Raw genomic sequence first — 22160 nt, forward strand, 5'->3', positions numbered from 1 at the left:
TATGTTTAATTTTAAAAATTTTTTTTTGTCTTTTTTACCATTTCTTGGGCTGCTCCCTCAGCATATGGAGGTTCCCAGGCTAGGGGTCTAATCAGAGCTGTAGCTGCCAGTCTACGCCAGAGCCACAGCAATGTGGGATCTGAGCTGTATCTGCAACCTACACCACAGCTCACAGAAATGCCAGATCCTTAACCCACTGAGCAAGTCCAGGGATCGAACCCACAACCTCATGGTTCCTAGTCAGATTCGTTAACCACTGAGCCACAATGGGAACTCCAATTTTTTTTTAATTTTCTTAAAAAAAATTTTATTTTAGTTGATTTAACAATCAATTGTCAATTTACGCTGTAGAGCAAAGTGATCAGTCATACATATGTGTGTGTGTGTGTGTGTGTGTATATATATATCTTTTACATATGTATATACATATATACATTCTCTTTCTCACAGTTTGAGTCTTTAAGCCATTTTGAGTTTATTTTTGTGCATGGTGGGAGGGTGTGTTCTAGTTTCATTGATTTACATGCAGCTGTCTAGTTTTCCTAGCACCACTTACTGAAGAGACTGTCTTTTTCGCATTTTGTATTCTTTCCTCTTTGGTCAATGATTGATTGAACATAGGTATCTGGGTTTCTTTCTGGTTTCTCTATTCTGTTCCATTGGTCTGTATGTCTGTTTGTGTTAACAGGACCACACCATCTTGATTACTGTAGTTATGTAATATTGTCTGAAGTCTGGGAGAGTTATGAATCCTACTTGGTTTTTTTTTCCTCAAGATTGCTTTGGCAATTCTGGATCTTTTGTGGTTCCATATAATTTTTTTTAGATTGTTTGTTCTAATTCTGTGAAAAACGTCATGCGTAATTGACAGGGTTTGCACTGAATCTCTAAATTGCTTTGGGTAGTATGGCCATTTTACTGATATTAATTTTTTCCCATCCAGAATCATGAAATAGCTTTCCATTTCTTTGAATCCTCTTTAGTTTATTTGATTAATGATTTATAGTTATCAGCATATAAGTCTTTCACCTCCTCAGTCAGGTTTATTCCTAAGTGTTTCATTTTTGGGGTGCAATTTTAAAAGATATTGTATTTTTGTATTCCTTTTCTAATACTTCATTGTTTGTATACAGAAATGCAACTGATTTCTGAATGTTAATCTTGTATCCTGCTATTTTGCTGAATTTGGTGATCAGTTTGAATAGCTTCTGTGTAGAGTCCTTAGGGTTTTCTATATACAATATCATATCATCTGCATACAGGGACAAGTTTACCTCTTCTCTTCCAATTTGAATACATTTTATTTTTTTCATTTGTCTTGCTGTGGCTAGGACTTTCAATACTATGTTGAATAACAGTGGTGAGAGTGGGCATCCTTGTCTTGTTCCATATTTTAGTGAAAGGCTTTCAGGTTTTTCTCCGTTGAGTATTTTATTGGCTGTGGGTTTGTCATACATGACTTTTCTTATGTAAGTTATGTTCCCTCTATACCCACTTTGGTAAGAGTTTTTATCATGCCTGGTTACTGGGTTTTGTCAAATGATTTATCTGCATCTATTAAGATGCTCATCTGGTTTCTGACTTTTTTTTGTTAATGTGGTGTATGGTGTCGATTGATTTGCATATCTTGAACCATCCTTGTGAATTTGGGATGAATACTACTGGTCATGGTGTGTGATCTTTGTTATAAGTTGTTGAATTTGGTTAGCTAAAATTTTGTTGAGAATTTTTGTGTCTATATTCATCAAAGATACGGGCCTATAATTTTCTTTTTTGGTAGTATCTTTGTCTGGTTTTCATATTAGGGTAATAGTGGCTTCATAGAATGTCTTCAGGAGTTTGTTCCTTCTCTTTCAACCTGTTGGGAAAATTTAAGGAGGATGGTTATAAATTCTTTGTATGCTTTGTAGAATTTGCCAGTGAAGCCATCTGCTCTGGACTTGTTTGTAGGGGGCATTTTTATTACATATTCAATTTCATCTCTAATGATCAGTCTGTTCTATTGATCTGTTTCTTCTTCATTCAGTTTTGGCAGGCTCTATGTCTTCAGAAAGTTTTCCATTTCTTCTAGGTTGTTAAATTTGTTGGCATATAATTGTTCAAAGTATTCTCTTATATACATATTTTTTTTGTATTTCCGCAGTATCCATTGAGATTTATCCTTTTTCATTTCTTATATTGTTTGAGTTTTTTCTCTCCTCTTCCTGGTGAGTCTGGTCAGAGGTTTATAAATACAATTTACCAATTCAAAGTACCAGCTCTTGGATTTATTGATTTTTTTCTATTGCTTTTTTTATATAATGATTTTTGTTTTTTTCATTATAGCTGGTTTAGACAGTAGACTTGTGGTTGCCAAGGGGGAGGGGGAGGGAGTGGGATGGATTCAGAACTTGGGGCTAATAGATGCAGATTATTGCCTTAGAATGGATAAGCAATGAGGTCCTGCTGTGTAGCACTGGGATCTATTGTTTTTTGACTCTAATTATTTTTTTTTAAAGAGTCAAGATTTTCTTACACTCCTTCCCTGCATTTTGGATGTGGGGGATATTGATGTCCTTTTTTTAACATCTTCATGTTTATCCTTTCCTGTTCCTTGTATTTGTAATCACTTTCACAATAGTTTTTTTTTTCTTTTAGTTCCGTATATTGGCTTATTTAAGTGATTACTTTCCAATTGTGATTTCCTCCAGCCTATTTCTTCTTACTTAGATTTTATTTAGAGGAGCCCTTTCAGTATTTCTTTGAGAATGCGTTTGGTACTGCTCTATTCTTTACGGTTTTATTTGTTGGAGAAATAATTTATTTCTCTTTCAATTTTAAATGATATTCTTGCTGGGTAGAGTATTCTAGGCTATAGTTTCTTCTTTTCTAGAACTTCGAGTATATCTTGCCATTGTCTTCTGTCCTGTAGTGTTTCTGTAGAAAAATCAACTGATAGCCTTATGGAGGTTCCCATAAAATTAACTTTTTTTTTTCCTTGATGCCTTTAAAATCCTCTCATCTTTAATTTTTTCTCCATTTTTATTGTAATATCTTTTGGTGTGTGTTTATTTCGGTTCAACTTGTTTGGGGCCCATCTGTGGTTCCTGTATCTTGATATGTGTTTCCTTTATTTTTTTATTTTATAATGTTTTTTATTTTTTCCACTATAGTTGGTTTACAGTGTTCTGTTGATTTTCTACTGTACAGCAAGGTGACTCAGTCGCACATACAGGTATACATTCCTTTTTCTCACATTATCATGCTCTATCATAAGTGCCCAGATACAGTTCCCAGTGCTTTGATATCTGTTTCCTTTAGATTTGGAAAGTTTTCCACCATAATTTCTTCAACTTTATTTTCAATCCCCTTTTCATTTTCTTCTCCTTCTGGAATCTCTGTTATGCATAGATTGGCCCACTTTATATTTATCCCTTAGACTCTTATATTGCTTTCATGTTTTTTTTTTTTAATTTGGTTTTTTCCTGCTGTCCTGATTATGTGATTTCCATTATTCTATTTTTGAGGTCACTAATTTGTTTCTCTGCATTATTCATTCTGCTCTTAAGTGCCTTCAACTCAGCTTGGGTTTGCAAATGAATTTCCTAATTTTTTTTGGCTCCTCATTATATTTTCTAGTTCCTTTCCAATGTAATCTGCATTACTGTTCATATCAGCTCTTAATTCCTTCATATCTGCTCTTAATTCCTTCAGTATTTTCACTATCTCTTTTTGAACTCAGTATCAGTTAGACTGCAAAGTTCTGATTCATTCTTTGTAGCATCAAGGGAATTCTCCTGCTTTTTTTTTTTTTTAAACTGGAAATGGTTGCTGAGCATCTTCATTTTGCTTATATTTTTTTTGTTCTTTTAGTTTAAAGAAAACAACTACCATAGCTCTGGAGGGCTATTATATACCATAGTCCTGGAGGGCCCCTGGGTAGATTGTAAGGGCTTACTATTTTTCTTTTTTTTCTTTTTTGACATGAGGGCTGCTTTTAGTTTGGATGCTTGCTATCTTTTTCCTCAATGTGTGCAGGCTATTATACTTGTGCTGGTGTATGGCCTTCATGTGCTGCCAGGGAGATGGAGGCAATGGGCATAGCTGGTAGCCAATGCCTGGTAGCTGGGCTCTTGAGAATGGCTGGGACCCATGGGGAGGTAGCATTGACTTTTCATGTTGCACTGTTGGCTCTTATTTTTTTAAAAGGTAACATGGGTATGCTACTACAATTGCTTTTGGGGCAGCATCTTTCCCTAGAGTACTTTGGCCAAATAAGCTAAATCATATGCTCTTAAAACAAGCTTCTAATTTAGCCAAGGATAAAATGGCCAATATTTATACTGATAGTAGATATTATTATTATTATTATGGTGGCTCATGATTTTGAAATGTTTGGGAAGAAGTGTGGCTTCCTTATTTCCAATGAAAATACATTAAAAATGGCCCCTATGATTATGAATTATTGAATTTAATACTGTTACCTACCTCTTTAGCTATTAATAAGATTCTAGGGTATAGTTCTAAATTTGACTCTTTGGAAGTAGAGGAAAATTATCTTTTTGACATTTCCACAAGGAACATTGCCCTTAAAGGAAACACAGCATCTGAACCACTAACATTGTCCAAAGTGAAATTTCCCCAAACAATAAGAGTAGGAGAGTTTTTAATATTCCACTCACATCAATGTACAGATGCTCTAGACAAAATATCAGTATGACAACAGGGTTCCTAAATGAATAGAAAAGTTAGACTAAATTGATATTTTCAGGACATTATGCCCAAAAAACTCAGAATATACACTCTTTTCAAGTGCACATGGAACATTTTCAAGGATGGACCACATACAGGGCCACAAAACTATGCTAAAATAATTTAAGAGTATATTAAATTATTTCAAGTATCTTCTATGACCACAATGGCATGAAACTAGAAATCAAACACAGGAAAAGAAATGAGAAGAAGCTGACTACAGGGAGACTAAACAACATGCTACTAAAAAGACAATATGTCAACAAGGAAATCAAAAGGGAAATTAAGGAATTCCCATCATAGCTCAGTGGAAACAAATCCGACTAGGAATCATGAGGTTTTGGGTTTGATGCCTGGCCTCGCTCAGTGGATTAAGGATCTGGCACTGCTGTGAACTGTGGTGTAGGTCACAGACATAGCTTGGATCCCATGTTGCTGTGGTTGTGGCATAGGCCGGCAGCTGTAGCTCTGATTCAAACCCCTAGCCTGGGAACCTCCATATGCTGCAAGTGCAGCCTTAAAAAGCAAAAAAGGAAAAAAAAAGAAATTAAAAAATACCTTGAGACAAATGATATTGGAAAAACAACCATTTAAAATCTATAAGATGCTGCAAAAGTGGTATGTGGAGGGAAGTTCATAGTAATACAGGCCTTCCTCAAAAAAGAAGAAAAATCTCAAGTCAACCACTTAACCCACCACTAAAGAATTAGAAAAAGAAGAACAAACAACCCTAAAGTCAGCAGAAAGAGGGAAATCATAAAGACCAGAGGGGAAATCACTAAAATAGAAATTCAAAAGCAATAGAAAAAAATCAATAAAACCACTAACTGTTTCTTTGACAGGGTAAACAGAGTTGACAAACTTCTGGCCAGAATCACCAAGTAGAAAGAAAGAACTCAAAATAAGAAATGAAAAAGGACAAATCTCAATGGGTAGTACAGAAATACAAAAAACCATAAGAGACTACTATGAACTATTATATGCCAATAAATTTGACAACCTAGAAGAAATGGACTTCTTTCTATAGACTTACAGCCTTCTAAAACTGAATCAAGAAGAAATAGATCAACTGAACAGTCCAATCACTAGAAATGAAATTGAATATGTCATAAAAAAACACCCCCTACAAACAAAAGTCAAGGACTAGATGGCTTCACAGGCAAATTCTACCAAACATACAAAGAAGAACTTATACCCATCCTTCTTAAATTTTACAAAAGGTTGGAAAAGAGGGAACACTCCCAAAGACATTCTATGAAACCACCGTCACCCTAATACCAAAACCAGACAAAGACACTACCAAACAAAAAATTATAGGCCAATATCTTTGATGAACATAGATCTAAAAATTCTCAACAAAATTTTAGCCAACAGAATTCAACAACATATAAAAAAGATCATACACCACAGCCAAGTGGTATTAATCCCAGTTTTACATGGATGTCTCAACATACACAAAGCAATCAATGTCATGCACCACATCAACAAAAGTCAAAAGCCACATGACTATCTCAATAAATGCAAAAAAAAAAAATTTGACAGAGTCCAACATCCATACATCCATTCATGATAAAAACTCTTACCAAAGTGGGTATAGAGGGAACATACCTTAACATCATAAATGTCATTTATGACAAACTCACAGCCAATATAATACTCAATGGAGGAAAGCTGAAATTCGTCCCATCAAAATAGAACAAGACGAGGATGTCCACTCTCACCACTTTTATTCAACAAAGTATTGGAAGTCCTAAACACAGCAATCAGACAAAAAAAGAAATAAAACATGTCCAGATTGGAAGAGAAGCAGTAAATTTGTCACTCTATGCAGATGACATGATACCATATATACAAAAAAACCTAAGGACTCCACACTAAAACCACTTGAACTGATCAATGATTTCAGCAATGTAGTAGGAGACAAGATTAACATACAGAAAGCACTTGCATTTCTGTATACTAATAATGAAATATTAGAAAAGCAATATAAAAATATAATACCTTTTAAAATCACACACCTAAAAACTAAATACCTAGGAATAAACCTGACCAAGTAGGTGAAAGACTTATATGCTGAGAACTATAAAATATTAAACAAGGAACTTAAAGATGATTCAAAGAAATGGAAAGATTTCCCATGCTTCTGGATGGGAAGAATTAATATCAGTAAAATGGCATACTGCCCAAAGCAATTTACAGATTCAATGCAACCTCTATCAAATTACCCATGACATTTTTCACAGAACTAGAAAAAAATCCAAAAATTTACATGGAACTATATAAGATCCAGAACTGCCAAAGCAATCCTGAGGAACAAAGTCCAAGCAGGAGGCATAACTCTCCCAGACTTTGAGCAATATTACAAAGCTACAGTAATCAAGACAGTGTGGAACTGGTACCCAAACAGACATAAATACTAATGGAACAGAAGAGAGAACAGAGAAAGAAACCCAGACACCTAGGATCAATTAATCTTTGACAAAAAAGGCAAAAATATAAAATGGGGGAAAGACAGTCTTTTCAGCAAGTGGTGCTGGAAAAACTGGATGGCTGCATGTAAATCAGTGAAACTATAATACACTCTCACATCATGCACAAAAATAAACTCAAAATGGCTTAAAGACTTAAACATAAGATAAGACACCATCAAACTCCTAGAAGAGAATCTAGGCAAACATTCTCTGACATCAACTGTACAAATGTTTTATTAGGTCAGTCTCCCAAAGCAATAGAAATAACAACAAAAATCAACCAATAGGTTCTAGTCAAACTTACAAGCTTTTCACTGCAAAAGAACCCATAGAAAAAATAAGGTACACTATGGAATGGGAGTTTATAGTTTCAAATCATGCAATCACAAGGTATTAATCTCCAAAATATACAGAAAACTCATAGAACTCAACAGCTGAAAAGCAACTCAATTGAAAAATGGGCAGAAGATCTGAATAGATATTTCTCCAAGACATACAGATGGCCAACATTCACATGAAGAAATCCTCAACATTGCTAATTATTAGAGACATGCAAACCAAAACTACAATGAGGTACCACCTCACACCTGTCTGAATGGCTATCATTAATAAGTCAACAAATAATAAATGCTGTAGAGGGTGTGGAGAAAAGGGTACTCTCCTTTACTGTTGGTGGGAATGTAACTTGGTACAACCGCTATGGAGAACAGTAAGGTGTTCCCTCAGAAAACTAAATATAGAACTACCATATGATCCCACTCTTGGGCATATATCTGGACAAAACTTTATATTGAAAATTATTATTGAAATATTAATGAATATTGAAAAAACATTCATGCACCCCTATGTTCATTGCAGCAATGGTCACAATAGCCAAGACATGTAAACAAACTAAATATCCATTGACAGACGAATGGATCAAGAAGTGGTCCATATACACAATGGAATACTACTCAGCCATGAAAAAGAACAAAATAATGCCATTTGCAGCAACATGGATGGAACTAGAGAGTCTCATACTAAGTGAAGTAAGTCAGAAAGAGAAAGACAAATACCATCTGATATCACATATTTGGAATCTAATATGTGGCACAGATGAACTTATGTACAGAAAAGAAACAAACTCATGGACATGGCAAACAGACTTGTGGTTGACAAGGGAGAGGGGGAGGGAGTGGGATGGACTGGGAGTTTGGGGTTAGTACATGCAAACTATACTGTTTAGAGTGGATAAGCAATGAGATCCTGCTTGTAGCACAGGGAACTATATCTAGTGTCTCATGATGGAACATGATAGAGGATATTATGATAAAAAGAATATTATATATATATATATATATATATATATATATATATGTCACATTGCTGTATAGCAGAAATTGACACAACATTGTAAATCAAATATAATTTAAAAATTAAAAAAAATAAAATTCCTTCTTCTTACCAATGCACATGCATTAAACCACTGGACTACTGACAAAATCATATCCTTCATGAATAAATATTAGTGTGGAAACATTAAGGCTACAAAATGTATGTACCTCACTTATCCCACTTCTCTGAATTACAACACAGTTACACCTGTTTATACTATTCTAAGGCATTTATGTTTTAAATTACCTAATAGGCCATTCAAGCTCTGACAAATGGATGTCATATAATGTCCTCTATCTCATGGGTATAAATATGTTTTAGTCATGGTCTATGTTTTCACACTGGACTAAAGCCTTCCCTTGCAGACAGTCTATTGCCTCTTTTATTGATAAAGTCCATTTATCCTTACCTGCGGAACCCCTCTCAAACTTCATAGTGATTGACGGACCTGTTCTACTGACCTGGTGAGGCATGAGATGGATGAGTCCCAGGCTGAACAATTGGAATCTGTTCCCTGTGAACATATACTTCAAGATAAAGATTATGGCAGGAGCCTCACCCTGCTTAGATAAGACATAGAGACCACTTATTTCTCATTCCTGAGGTCAAAGAGACCTCTGGAAGTACACAGTTGCAGAAAGACTCCTCAGGAGTTGGAGAATGGAGTGGCACCAGACCATAGTACTCCATGTCATCTTCCCAGAAACCCTTGTGGTAGAATCTGTCCTGGCTAAAACGTGCACACACACACACACACACACACACACAGGAGAAGATCTGAATCAGGCCAATGTGTGTGGAGCAAAATAACTGGCCAAAGGAAGCTCAGAAGGACTGCCTCCATAAAAGTGATTTAAACGTCCAAAGCACATGTCATTCTCTTCCTCTCTTGCTCTTTCTGCCTGTCTCTGTCTGTTTCTATCCCTCTCCCCCACCACACTAGAGCCTTCCTATAATTTATTTTACCTATCTTCTCTCTCCTCTCTCTTAATAAACATTTTATTCCCTCACTACTCTCAGGCTCTTTGCTGAATTCTTTCTCCAAAGCAATAAGGATTATGGACCTACATCAAGTGGTTAGAGTTCAGCATTCTCACCCCACAGTCACCTGAGGACACTGACACTTGGACAAGTGTGTACTGCTGGGCTGGGTTTAAAACAGTTTTTCTGTGCTTATTATTGCCCTTAATATTCTGGTTTACTAAAAAGCACCAGTAGCATTTTTAAAATTTACTTGGAAAAATTTATAGAGGCACTCCAAATACCTTGGCCAGAAAGGTTGTCCTTGGCGCTTCTAAATGTCAAATCCACACATTTTTTATTTGTTTCCTTTTTAGGCCTGCAGTAGTGGCATATGGAAGTTCCTGGGCTAGGGGTCAAGTTGGATCTGTAGCTGTTGGCCTATGCCACAGACACAGCAATACCAGGTATCAGCCAAATCTGTGACCTACGCTTCAGCTTGTGGCAATGCCAGATACTTAACCCAGGGATTGAACTTGCATCCTTACGGATACTATGTCCAGTTTTTGACCACTGAGCCATAATGGGAATGCCAACAAATCCACCATTTTGGAAATCATAAACTATCATCTTGTGAGACAGTCATAAGATGCCCAGTGCACTTGGATCCTGCTTCCCAAGGATAAAAAGGAGAGGTATGCTAATATTGCAATGGCATAATTGCTTCTATTAAATATTACTATGGTTTTATAGAGGAATATTTTCACAGTGCACCCTTCAGAGTAGAAGATCTTAAGCATCACTCCTTGCAACCTAGAGATTCTGTCTATTGGAAAAGACACCTCCAGAAGAACTCTCTTTAACCTCACTGGAGAGGCCCCATCAGGTATTGCTAACTTACTCTTGTGCAACCAAACTCTGAGGAATATACTCTTGGATTCACATGGTACACCTAAATAAAATGCAAAAACCTTACTGGATCTGTACATCCTCTGTTGACCTGAAAGTAAAGATTTCCTGGAACAGAAGCATATGGCCTCTGATGAGACCAGCTTTCCCAAGATATCCAGACCTGGTCTCTTGGAAGTTTGTTTCCAAACCTTTGATGAGAGCATAAGGGCTTCAGATGATCTCCAATGTCTATGATCTTGGTAATATATGGACTTTAAACGAAGAGTGCCTGAGAATTCTTTCTTGTTACTGGAATGTGACTATAATAGGCTTCTAATTTGTGTACTTTCCCTCTGATATTAGAGACACTACACTCAGGAAAGGTCATTTCTAGCACTTAGGGACAAAAAGCCACTGAAACTAGAAAAACAGACTATTGATCAGTAATGCTTTCAGACAAAGGTCCTGATCAAAAGGAGGAAATGTTAAAAAAAAAAAAGTAAACAGAAACGACAGTTAAATAGAGTTGGGAGACCAGAAAGAGGAATTCTCATTCCCTGTGATGAGTGATTTCGAGCAGACTTGTGTAGGTCCTTTCCTGGAGACAGATCCCTCTGTGTTCCTGCTTATTGATGACTGGGAAATGAGGCCATGGAAATATACTGTGACTTCCTGGGCCCTCTCTGTAGAATAAAGAACAAGCCCTAGCAGTTAAAGTTTGGGAGATAAAGAAAGGAGAAACAAAAGATAGGACAGTCAGCCAGGAAAGTAGCTTCAAAAAGTCACTCACAAGGACTCCCAGTTTTGATTCAAAAGTAAAGATAAGTATGATAAGCACATTTATAAGTTATTTTACAGATAGTAAAGTCCCCACCAAGTGGAGGAAGTTGGCAAGTTGAAACCAGCAAGTTGATGATGTTGACTCCTGAAATACCACTCTGTTACTTTACCAAAAACCAATCAGAAAGATGTCCACAAGTTCATCAAGCACCCTGTGACTCTATCCCTCACATTGCCTTTAAAAACCCTTCCCTGAAAGCCATCAGGGGTTTGAGTGTTTTGAGCATGAGATGTCAGTTCTCCTTGCTTGACGCCTGCAAACCTGCAATAAAAACCGTATTTTCTTTCACTGCAACCTGGTGTCAGTAGATTGGTTTTGCTGCTCAAGTTTGGTTTGCTAACCATCATGAAGCCCAATACTAAGAAGAAAGATTCCTTTTCTTTCCTGGCAAGGACTCAGTCAATGAAAAGAAATGGATCCTTTTTTGTTTGTTTGTTTTTTGACCATAGCCCTCCCAAATTTCTTTTCTCCTTTATAAAAATATTCCCCTTCCCATTCCATGTAGAGCCCTGCAAGTGGCTTGCCAGGATTGCAGATCTTGAATTACATTTCTCTGCTGAAATCCAATAAAGCCATCTTTGCTGGAAAAGTATTTGCAGTTTTTTAGGTCAACACAGGTTGAGTCTCTGCCAAATTGGTAACAAGTTACCAAAGTCAGTTAATTATTATACATGGTTGAAGTCACTGGGTCTTCAATCCCTGTCCCAGGAACCTCCATATGCCATAGGTGAGGCCATAAAAAAAAGTCACTGTGTAGTACTGAAAACAGAGCAGTAAAAGCTACAAGTGATATTGAATCTGATTGAACCCTGAGAAATGGTCTAAAGTTTGCTTTTTACAATTATATTCAATCCTAAAATTAACTCTATCTCCTAGATCCATAAAATATTAGAGCTAGAAGGCTTTTTATGGTCACATAATCTAACTCCTTCATTGAACATAGAAAAAAACGTGAGCAATGGAAGGAACTGAATCATTGAATTAGGGCCCACCCTGATCCAGTGTGACCTCATTTTACCTTGATTACATCTTCAAATAAGGTCACAGTCACAGGTACTGAGGTTTAGGACTTGAAAATATAGTTTGGCGGGCACAATTCTACCCAATACAGAAGGACACCAACTTTTGCAAACTGCAGTTTGGGGAGATATCAGAACTAAGAAGCTTTAAGCCTAGCTAAGGACAGAGGTAGGGGCACCCACACCTGGAAAAGGATAAGAAAAGTAGGATGGAAGGCAGTCATTTGTACTTTGGTTAAGGCCCATCCTGAATTAAGGTTACAATATATATAGCCTATAATGTCTTTAAAGAAAATATACTACCTGACTGCCCAAACTGAGGCTCCTATAGCATCAACTTCACAATTTGGAGTGTTCAGTAACAACTTGATGGGACACCAATTTCTGACTTTCCTCAGGTGTTCTTGAGGTTCTGGATAGCAGAATCCACAAGCACAGAGCAGCCTTGCTCACTCAGGGAGTGCCCTGCCTGCCCCTCCCATTATATCTATATCTATATCTATATACGTGTGTGTGTGTATATGTGTGTGTGTGTGTGTGTGTGTGTGTACGTGTATATATATAAATGACTAACCTAAGAACTTTCTTAGTTTATAACAAACAAAACAAACCAGTTTAGGAAGCTTCACCATAATGGTTTTTACACTGGCTAATAAAATATTAGGGTAGTTAAAATTAATTAGTTTAACAAGAAATAAGAAAAAAACTGAAATCTAGGAACTTCTTCCCAACAGTGGAAATATTGAAGGGACATGTCCCAGAAGAATAAAGACATCTTTAGATAGTTATTAAGAAATAAGATAAATAGGAATTCTCACTATGGCTCAGCAGATTAAGGACTCCATGTAATCTCCATGAGCATGTGGGTTCTCCCTGGCCTTGCTCAATGGGTTAAAGATCTGGCATTGCTGCAAGGTCACAGATGTAGCTTGGATCCAGTGCTGATGTGGCTATGGTGTAGGCTTGCAGCTGCAGTTCTGATTTGACCCCTAGCCTGGGAATTTCAATATACCAGGAGTGTTCCATAGAAAGAAAAACAAAAAAGAAAAAAGGAATGGATAAAAAAATATGGATATTAACGAGATTAAAACAAAAGGCTCTGATAAAAACTACATAAGGTTGGAATGATTGAAGGGACCCCCCCATTGGTCTCAAAGGGCCAATGGTCTCTTAAGGGCCTCAAAGAATCTGCTCCATTTACCCCAGTTTAATATATACATACATAAATACACACACACACACACACACACACACACACACACAGATGTATATATATATATATATGTGTGTGATTGAGAAAAAAAATAGAAGAAAATTACACTGAGTTACCTAATCAACAACTTCTTGGAGGCAACAGGCCAATTAATCAAGTTAAAAGATTGACAAAATGGCCTGAGTCCCCTGGCTCAAACCTTTACAGGGGGCCCCAAAGTCTTTTATACAAAAATAGATAAAATGGTCAGGATTTTGATAAAAAGAAAGGTTTTTGGACTCCTTGTAAAACCAAGGCTAGTTGATGGGATCCTAAAGGAAGCTAAAGTTAAAGATATCGAAGTTGATATAATTGAGATGAAAGTTTATACAAATTGATATATTTAAATGGGCTTAATATAAGATGGCTACATCTATTCTGTTCTGTGGGACAGACATTCTTACTGGGAAAGGCCTACCCTGCCAAGTAATTATAAGGCAGGTCATATAAATCTTCTCTTCAGACAATATTAATTAAACCTACTAAAACAAAAGAACAGGATACCCTGTTATCCACACAGTATTGAGGCAGGAGATAGATGGTTCCTGGCTAGATATTTACAGTTAGCCTCCTGTTTATACTTTTTGAGGCAGGAGACAGGCTCCAGGATAGACATTTACAACCAGCCACCTGTTTATACTTCAAGATAGAAATAACAACAAGAACAAGGTAAATAACTAGACTTTGTCTTCTGTGTACACTTTAAACAATAGTAATGGCAGGGGCAGAGAGGCACTAATCTCTGCTTGGGCAAAATGTGCATGTATATCAGGGAGGGCCCTTGGTCTGGTCAGGTGTGAGAAATAAAACAAGATAATTGGCCAAAGGAAAACAAACACCCAGATGAACTGCCCCATATAAGTGATTTAAGTCACCCCTCTGGTGCATTCCTCATTCAGGAGGATGCCCACACCTGCACTCCTCTTTTAGGTGTGTATTAATGCTTTGCTTCTGTTTTAAATAAATAAACTACTTCTCTGTGTTCTCTCCCACATGTTGTGCTGTGTCTCTAGTCATAAAACTTGTACCTGTTTTTACAGTCTTTGTCTTCTTGAAACATCCTTGCTTTCAATGGGGGCAAGAACTAGGGTAACTCTGCTTTTAGCCTCTAGCTGGTCTAGTGGATTGGATTCCTGGTTTTCACCCAGGCTGCCCATGTTCAATTCTTGAGCGGGGACTTAAGATCTTGCTTCAAGCCATCACTCACTGCTGTCTCTCTGAGATAAATATGAAATAAAAACTGGAAGTTAAAATTCTGGGGCTAGTAAAAATAATAATAGAGATTCTTGCTCTGAGTTTTATCTATGCACTCAGAAAGAGGGTTTTGGGAGTTCCCACTGTGGCACAGTGAGTTAGGCTCCAACTGCAGCAGCTTGGGTCACTACAGAGGTGCAGATTCAACTCCCAGCCCAGCACAGTGGATTAAAGGATCTAGCATTGCCACAGCTGTGAGTGGGATTCAATATCAGGCCCAAGAATTTCCATATGCCATGGGTGCAGCCATAAAAAAAAAAAAAAAAAAAGAAAGAAAGAAAAGAGGGCTTTGTTGAATGCTTTGTGTAAACTTTTGAAGGCAGGATACCTTTGAAGCCTCAAGTTCTAGAACTTAGAATTCTTGATTTTCAGTTTAGTTGGAAATCTGATATAAAAAATAAAAGAAAATACAGTTGGGCCAATCAGACTTTGAATAACTTTTAGGTGGCAGACTAATTCCTTAGGGAATTAAAATCAACTGTCTTTATCTTTCAAATCTCTACCAATCAGAAATGTAAATACAGCCCACAATGACTAGAGACTCAATTATCTCAATCAGGTAAAACCTGAAACCAAAGGGGAAAAAAAGACCTTTTAAAACTCAAACCACTGGAAAGACTCTCTGGCTCACAATCTAATTTACAGCTTCCTTAAGCATTTATCAAGGACAAATACAAATCTTTTTTTGTTTATTTTTCTTACTAAATTATAGCCAATTTACAGCATTCCTTAAATTTTTGCTATACAGCAAAGTGACCCAGCCACCCATACACACACATTCTTCTTTTTTTAAAATTTTTATTTCCCATCATGTTCTAACCGAAGAGACCACAGTTCCCTGTGCTGTTCAGCAGAACCTCATCACCTATCCATTCTAAATGTAACAGTCTGCATCTACATATCCCAAACGCCCCATTGGGGGATGAATGGAAAATACACATTTTAATGGTCTTTTCCACAAATAGTAAAGCCTTAGTCATCTGAGCAAGCAAATTTAATTTATTCCAACTGGTATTTATAAATTGGTAAGTTTATATTGTATTACCTTATTCATAACTGTTAAAGTGAAGCTATGAGTTCTCAAGTTTTGTCTGTTTTTATGCCTGTGTGTACATTAGACATATGTATGTTTTTACTTCTGGATAGTATCATCAAAATTAAATCTATAAAAGAGCTCTATTTAATTGACTTAAAATAATTACTTACAAATTGAATATTTCTAAATATAAAAAAAAAACTGACCAGAGTGAATTTCAGGTTCAAATTGAGAAAGAAAATATTGCTTGCTATATCAGTAAACAAAGATGCCGCAGTCATCAGTGATTACAGCCACCTTGATGGTGAGCCTAGCTGGTGAGCCCTGAGGGAACTCAAGAAGGAAACAAAGAATACCTGTTATCTAGCAGTCAACAGACTCTAGCCACTCCCCACTTTCACCCTGAGGAGGTGAAAACAGAATACTGGCCCCAGATAGCTGAGGTGCATATAAAAGGAATGATTTTAGTGAGCCCTGACTAAAAGGAATGATTTTAGTGAGCCTTTCCCCATATAAAGAAAAGTGATAAATTCCTTAACTTGAGATATCTGGTTTTCTGTTATTAATAGTAATCTTTTGTTCCAACTGCCAGCCCTTGTTGCAAACCGCCTATAATTCCTAGCTGCCCCCTCACCCCCTCAGAGGAGTTTTTCAGAAGCTGCCTCCTGGGATTGAAGTCTTAAAAATGTAAACCAAAGAAAACTCTCATCTTTTAGGCTTTTAGGTTGTACTTTTTTTTGGACAACATGATCTAGGCAATACCCAGTAATTAATATCTGGTATTAAAGTTAGCTTAATCTTGTTGGTCTAGTAAATACAGACATGTCTTAATTTCATCATACCTAGGTTTACTAAAGGCAAATAAGTCTTGTTGATAGTTTCCTCAGTCCCCAACTTGCCATAGCAAAGCATTGGAATGGCTGATGTTTTACAAATTTATTAAAGTACATTTTTTTGGGGGGGGGAGAGAAAACTCACATGCAGCAAGGTTAAAAAAAGAGGGCCCAACTCATTTTACAATTGTTCTTATTACTGCTCCCCAACAAGCGGACCTGAGTAAAGGCCCAACTTCTGCTCCAGCCCCCTATGCTGTGCCTGAGTGTTGTTTTAGCTCTTTATGGGGCATATTTGATCTGATTGGTTTCAGGCAAGATACCTTATTTGCATGATTATATAGAGGCTGGGTGAGGAATGGGTGATATTCCTGCCCTACCAGGCTGTTCAAGGTGTGGGAAGGGGCATTACAATGAGACAAGGCCAGAAGCTTTTGGATTTAATCTCCTTGAAGGGGATTTGAAGCCTATAACAATGTTATTTTAATTGCAGAGTTTGTCAGCAAGAAAAATTAACTTGGTATGATGATATTTTCATACTTTTTAAAATAAAAATAAATGAGATAAGAGTTTTCAGGTGAACTCTTTAGGAATAATTATGGTTTTGGTTATGCCTATTTAAAATAATTTCCCCAGATTTTTGGTAACCTGAAATTTTTGAGTTTTAAGTTAAATTGCAAAATTTATTAAATATCCAGGTCATTTCAGATAAGATAAAATACTGGAAAATTGACTACTAACCAAGTCTACATTTACATATTTTGTCTTCTTATGAGAGGGAGATATTTGGATTTATTAGGCACATGTCTTATACCACATTGAGGAAAGAAATTATGCTATGAGAAGATTATGTTTGTAGAGATTACGGAATATTCTTAAATTTGGTAATCAGGAAATGTTGGTGTAATAGAGTTGACAATTACTTTTTGGTCAGTTTTTGCCAGATTAATGTTTTAAGAGCTTACATTATAATATATGTAATTAAAGCAATTGGGACAGTAAAGGAAATATTTCAGCATGCAAGGAAAGTAGGATGTTTGTTTTCAGCAAAAAGATTGTATGAGGAATAGAAATTTTATTTAGGAGAAGAAAGTGATTTTTCCTAAAGCTGGCTATTTCTGGATGGGAAATAAGGAAAGGGATAAACTAAATAGTTACAGAAAGTTATGAAAGGTTTATAAAAAGGGAGCCCTGAGAAAAGAATTTTGTATAAAGTCAGGCTGGGATTAGATTAAATTTAATTAGGTGAGTAAATTTTGCTAGGATGGGCTGATACAAAACTAGAGTTTCATTTTCTCTCTCTGTTAAGAGGACAAAGTTTTCTTGGGATGTTGAGCATCTTTTGATAACAAATTGTGAATTTCTTTGCCTTCTAAATTATATGTATCTCAAAAATCGTTTATTGTCACTTTGGTTGAATAAATAAATATTGTTTCATTGTGACCTATGATCCTATTTGGCCAAATGTTTTAAAACCTTTGTAATATCTTTGACAAATTGCCACAATTTGAATTCTAAATAAAGATTTTTTTACCTCCAGCTAACTTTGGGATGCTTCAAAAGTCCCCTGAAACACCTCAAAGAGAGATATAAACTAGTTTTGTTTGATTAAATGTTAAATTTAGGAAGCATTTTCAAATAAGTGGTGATAAATCATCTTAGGTTATATTGTATGGATAAATGTCATTAATACAGATATTCCTAAATTTATATAGAATTTCTATGTCCTGGTATAAAGTTACCAGTCATAATTCTAGTTATTACTTTAAAATGTTGTGTCACATAAATAATCAAGTTTCTTATAAATTGCATTATAATCAGATCTTTGGTCATGTCATTTTAAGTCTTTTGTCATTTATAGACAATTGCTATTTTATTCCGAGGGTTTTACAAAATGAAGACCTTCAAGAAGATGCATAAAAGGAACTTTGACAAATGTTTCTGATGACATTTATATCATACCACTCTGAACTGGTGTTTTGCACTTGCCATCTGCCTCTACATGGATTAAATTATGAGCTACCACAGCTGCTGACCCCTAGCACCCCTGAGCAGAGCTCAGGGTGAAGATCAGGAGTGAAGCACTCTGTGCTCTGGGAAAACTGGAAGAACAGGTCTTCGGATAGTTAGATATTTTTAGAAGAGGATTTGATTTGCCAAATTCTTGAATCTCCACTTATCTAGAAAAACACTAAAATCCTACATGGTGATGTCTGTTCCTCATAACTGCTAGTAAGCTTCATGACACCAGCAGCAAACTTGTAAAATGTGTGCATAGCTGCATGAATCTCCCATTCACCTTTAAAATTTACACTGATAATATTCCCCCCTGTATTTTTGGGGCAGTATTTGAAATACCACCACCTGGGCTATATTATTTTTTAAAACAGAAGATGTCACAGTCACCTGTGAATGCAGCCTTCTCCAAGGGTGAGCTGATGAGCCCTGAGAGAACTCAAGAAGGAAAAAAATAATACCTGCCATCCAGCAGCCATCAGACTTCAGCTACTCCTAATAGCAAGCCCCGAGGAAACTCAGGCTGCGAAAACACAAGATACTGGCTCTGATAGTTTAGGTGCATATCAAAATAATGGTTTCAGTGATCCCTGATCTTTGCATCTTCCCATAGAAAAGCACTAAATTCTTAACTTGTGACATCTGGTTTTCTGTAATCTTTTGTTCCTACTACCTGCCCTTTGTTGCCAAAAACTCCTATATATCCTGGCTACCCCCTCTCCTCCTCAGAGTGATTTTATAGGGCTACCAGAGATGCTATCTCCTGGGTTTAAGTCCTAATTTTGCCCCAAATAAAACTTATTTCTTGACTCTTAGGTTGTGCATTTTTTTAAGTCAACACACTAATCTTGATAAGAAATTACAAAACTCTAATGGAAAACCCAATGATTTCATTCAGATCAACATATATTAATTATATGAGATTGAATGAACTGATAAATATGATTAATAATTTTATGACTTTTTTTCTGAAATATGTTGGTTTTTAATCTTTGTCTTCCAAAAACACTTTCCTCTTACACTAATTATGATCTACAACAAATTAGTAAATATACTTTCATAAATGAAGATGAAGTATTTATCTTTTTCTCTCTACTTGATGCCTCCAGAATTTAGCTTCCCCAGCTGGTTAACCTGTGGACTTGATCACTGACTGCAAACAGATTACAACCAGTTATACCAATCACTGTTTTAATTTGTTCCTTCTGTTTTCAAATTATTATATCTTGTCTCTCTCTGCTGTGCTATAACTTTATTAATGTCACTAGCTCTATTACTTACATTCTATCTATTTTATAAAAGTGTTGTTTCCTGCATAGGCTCATTCCTAATCTCTAAAATATACAAACAACTTATACAACTCAACACCAAGAGCTTTATTTTTGATTCAAGGCTAAATTGAAGTGTGACTACAGGCATTCAGCCCAATGAAGAGAAAAAAATTGCCTGGGGTTTTATTATTTATTTATTTATTTATTCTTTTTCAGCTGCACCTGAGGCACATGAAGTTCCCAGGCCAGAGATCAAACCCAAGCCACAGCTGCGACCCATGTCACAGCTGCAGCAATGCTGGATTCCCAACCCACTGTACCACAGCAGAAACTCCTTGCCTGGCATTTTAGGATGAATCAATTTACAGGCAACTGTCTGGTAGGATCATCCCTTCTTTTCTGGGATACTCCTGATGGATGGTGGGGTTATGGGGAGGGCATGGGAGTTTAGTAAGCTTCTAGGGTCCTGAATGTTTCAAATGGTTATTTGGAAAAGCCATCTCCCACCTTACCTGAGTACCGAGGACTCCAGTACAGACTTTGCTGGCTTCCCTCTCTGCATCTGTTGTTATCATATCCAAATCAGAATCCTGGGGCTTCCCTGCCTGGATGGGTTCCTCTGGCCCCCTGTGGGTCTCTGATTCCTTCAACTCATTAGGTTTCTCTAGCTTCTCCATGACAGCTTTGGTGGTGACATTTCTGGCACAGGTGCCCAGCTCAGGGGACATTCTGGCACTGTCATCTTCCTTAGGGAAGCTGACCACAGTCTCAGTGTCTTCATTGAGCTCCTCAGAAGAGGAATGCTCTCTGGTGAAGGCATGGCTATAGTGGCAGCTGCAGCCATTCTCTGGAGTTAGGTTGTCCTGGAACTTGCAGGCAGCTGATGTCGTGGTCAAGGCAGTAGCATTGCAGGGACCTGCAAGGGCATTACCCAAAGTCTCCTTGCCCTCAATGCTCATTTCAAAGGTGCATGAGGCTTGTGAGTCCTTGTGGTGGTGGTGCTGGTGCCTCCCAATGACACTGCCCCACAGAGCAGCCTTGGGGGGTTGGGAGGGAAGGTTGAGTGAGAAGGAGGTCCGAGAAGCAGTACCCTCCAGGATGATGCCTTCACTCCCACCACTGATGAAGTAGGCTTCGCCATGGTGGCGGCCCATCTGCAGCTCTTCCCGCGGGAATGCACGCCACTTGCGGGCCACCTCAGCCATGTTGTTGAAGAACTTTACAACACTACCAAATGGCACAGTCTTGTCTCGACGTGAGTGCACTGGGCTCTCCTCATAGTTCCTTTCCATCTTTCCTTCCAAGGTGGAGGCCTCAATGGAAGCCTCAAGCTCCTGGATCCTGTTGTCTCCAGCTAATGTGCATGGGGCTTCATCTTCCCCAGGGAACATACTTTTCTGGTAACTCCTGGCCTGCCTACCCCTACTATGCTGCTCAGGGGACTCTTTTCCCCAGCAGTCCTCCTCCAGTTGGATGCCAGTATCATCAAAGGCCAGCTCTTTCTGGTTCACCCTCTTGGGGACATGCACCAGCCTCTGCACATCTGCAAGGAAGGGTTCCAAGCTCTCAATGTGTCCTGAGTAAGAATAGCGGAAAGGCTTTGGGGCCTCCTCGGCCTTCCTCATGTGGTAGGTACCTGGAACCTCCTGGGGTTCCTGAGCCTTGTTGCTCCTAGGAAGAGTATTCTTGCAGGCCCCAGTTGGAGGCTTCAACCTTTTAAATGACTTCATTCGATCCATTAATGTGACCTTGGACTTTAACTCTGATGGCCTGGAAGTATCTTCCAGTAAAATCATGGACTGTGGTCGCTTCCCCTGACTGGAGGCCCCTTTTCTGCGGCTCACAAAATTCCAGATCTTGTTGACTTTGGTTTTCTTCTTGTTCTGACCATTCTCTTTCCTGGGACTCAAGTCACTTTGGTCACACCGCTCAGGCTGCTCCAGCCCCACCTTTACGGCCAGGCCATTTACCCCAGGGTGGCCTGGGAAAATCTGGGCCAGGTAACCATTGGGCATCAGCTCAGAGAGGAAGGCAGTCTGGCAGCTGCTGAGAGTCTCCATGGTCACAACAGAGGACAGGGCCACAAAAGCATAGAGGGAGGGTTGGCCAACTATTTTTAGCTAAAGAGGAGAGAGGGAGAGAGAGAGAGACACACACACACACAGAGAGAGAGAGAGAGAGAGATGGATTAGGCAAAGACACAAACAGGAT

At 37.7% G+C, this 22160-nt stretch overlaps 1 protein-coding gene across 2 annotated transcripts in view; it reads right to left on the bottom strand.

Annotated features, from left to right (window-relative positions):
* ARHGEF9 (Cdc42 guanine nucleotide exchange factor 9) overlaps positions 1–22160 on the bottom strand; it is a 418109-nt gene that overhangs the window by 268937 nt on the left and 127012 nt on the right. For both annotated transcript variants that reach the window (XM_021080634.1, XM_021080633.1), the window contains exon 2: positions 20462–22069. In XM_021080634.1, the coding sequence (XP_020936293.1) occupies positions 20462–22009 (1548 nt within the window). In that variant the 5' untranslated portion in view covers positions 22010–22069. The remainder of the gene's footprint in view (positions 1–20461; positions 22070–22160) is intronic.

This window comes from Sus scrofa, chromosome X (genome assembly GCF_000003025.6).
Source record: "Sus scrofa isolate TJ Tabasco breed Duroc chromosome X, Sscrofa11.1, whole genome shotgun sequence".
In the NCBI taxonomy this organism is placed as follows: domain Eukaryota; kingdom Metazoa; phylum Chordata; class Mammalia; order Artiodactyla; family Suidae; genus Sus; species Sus scrofa.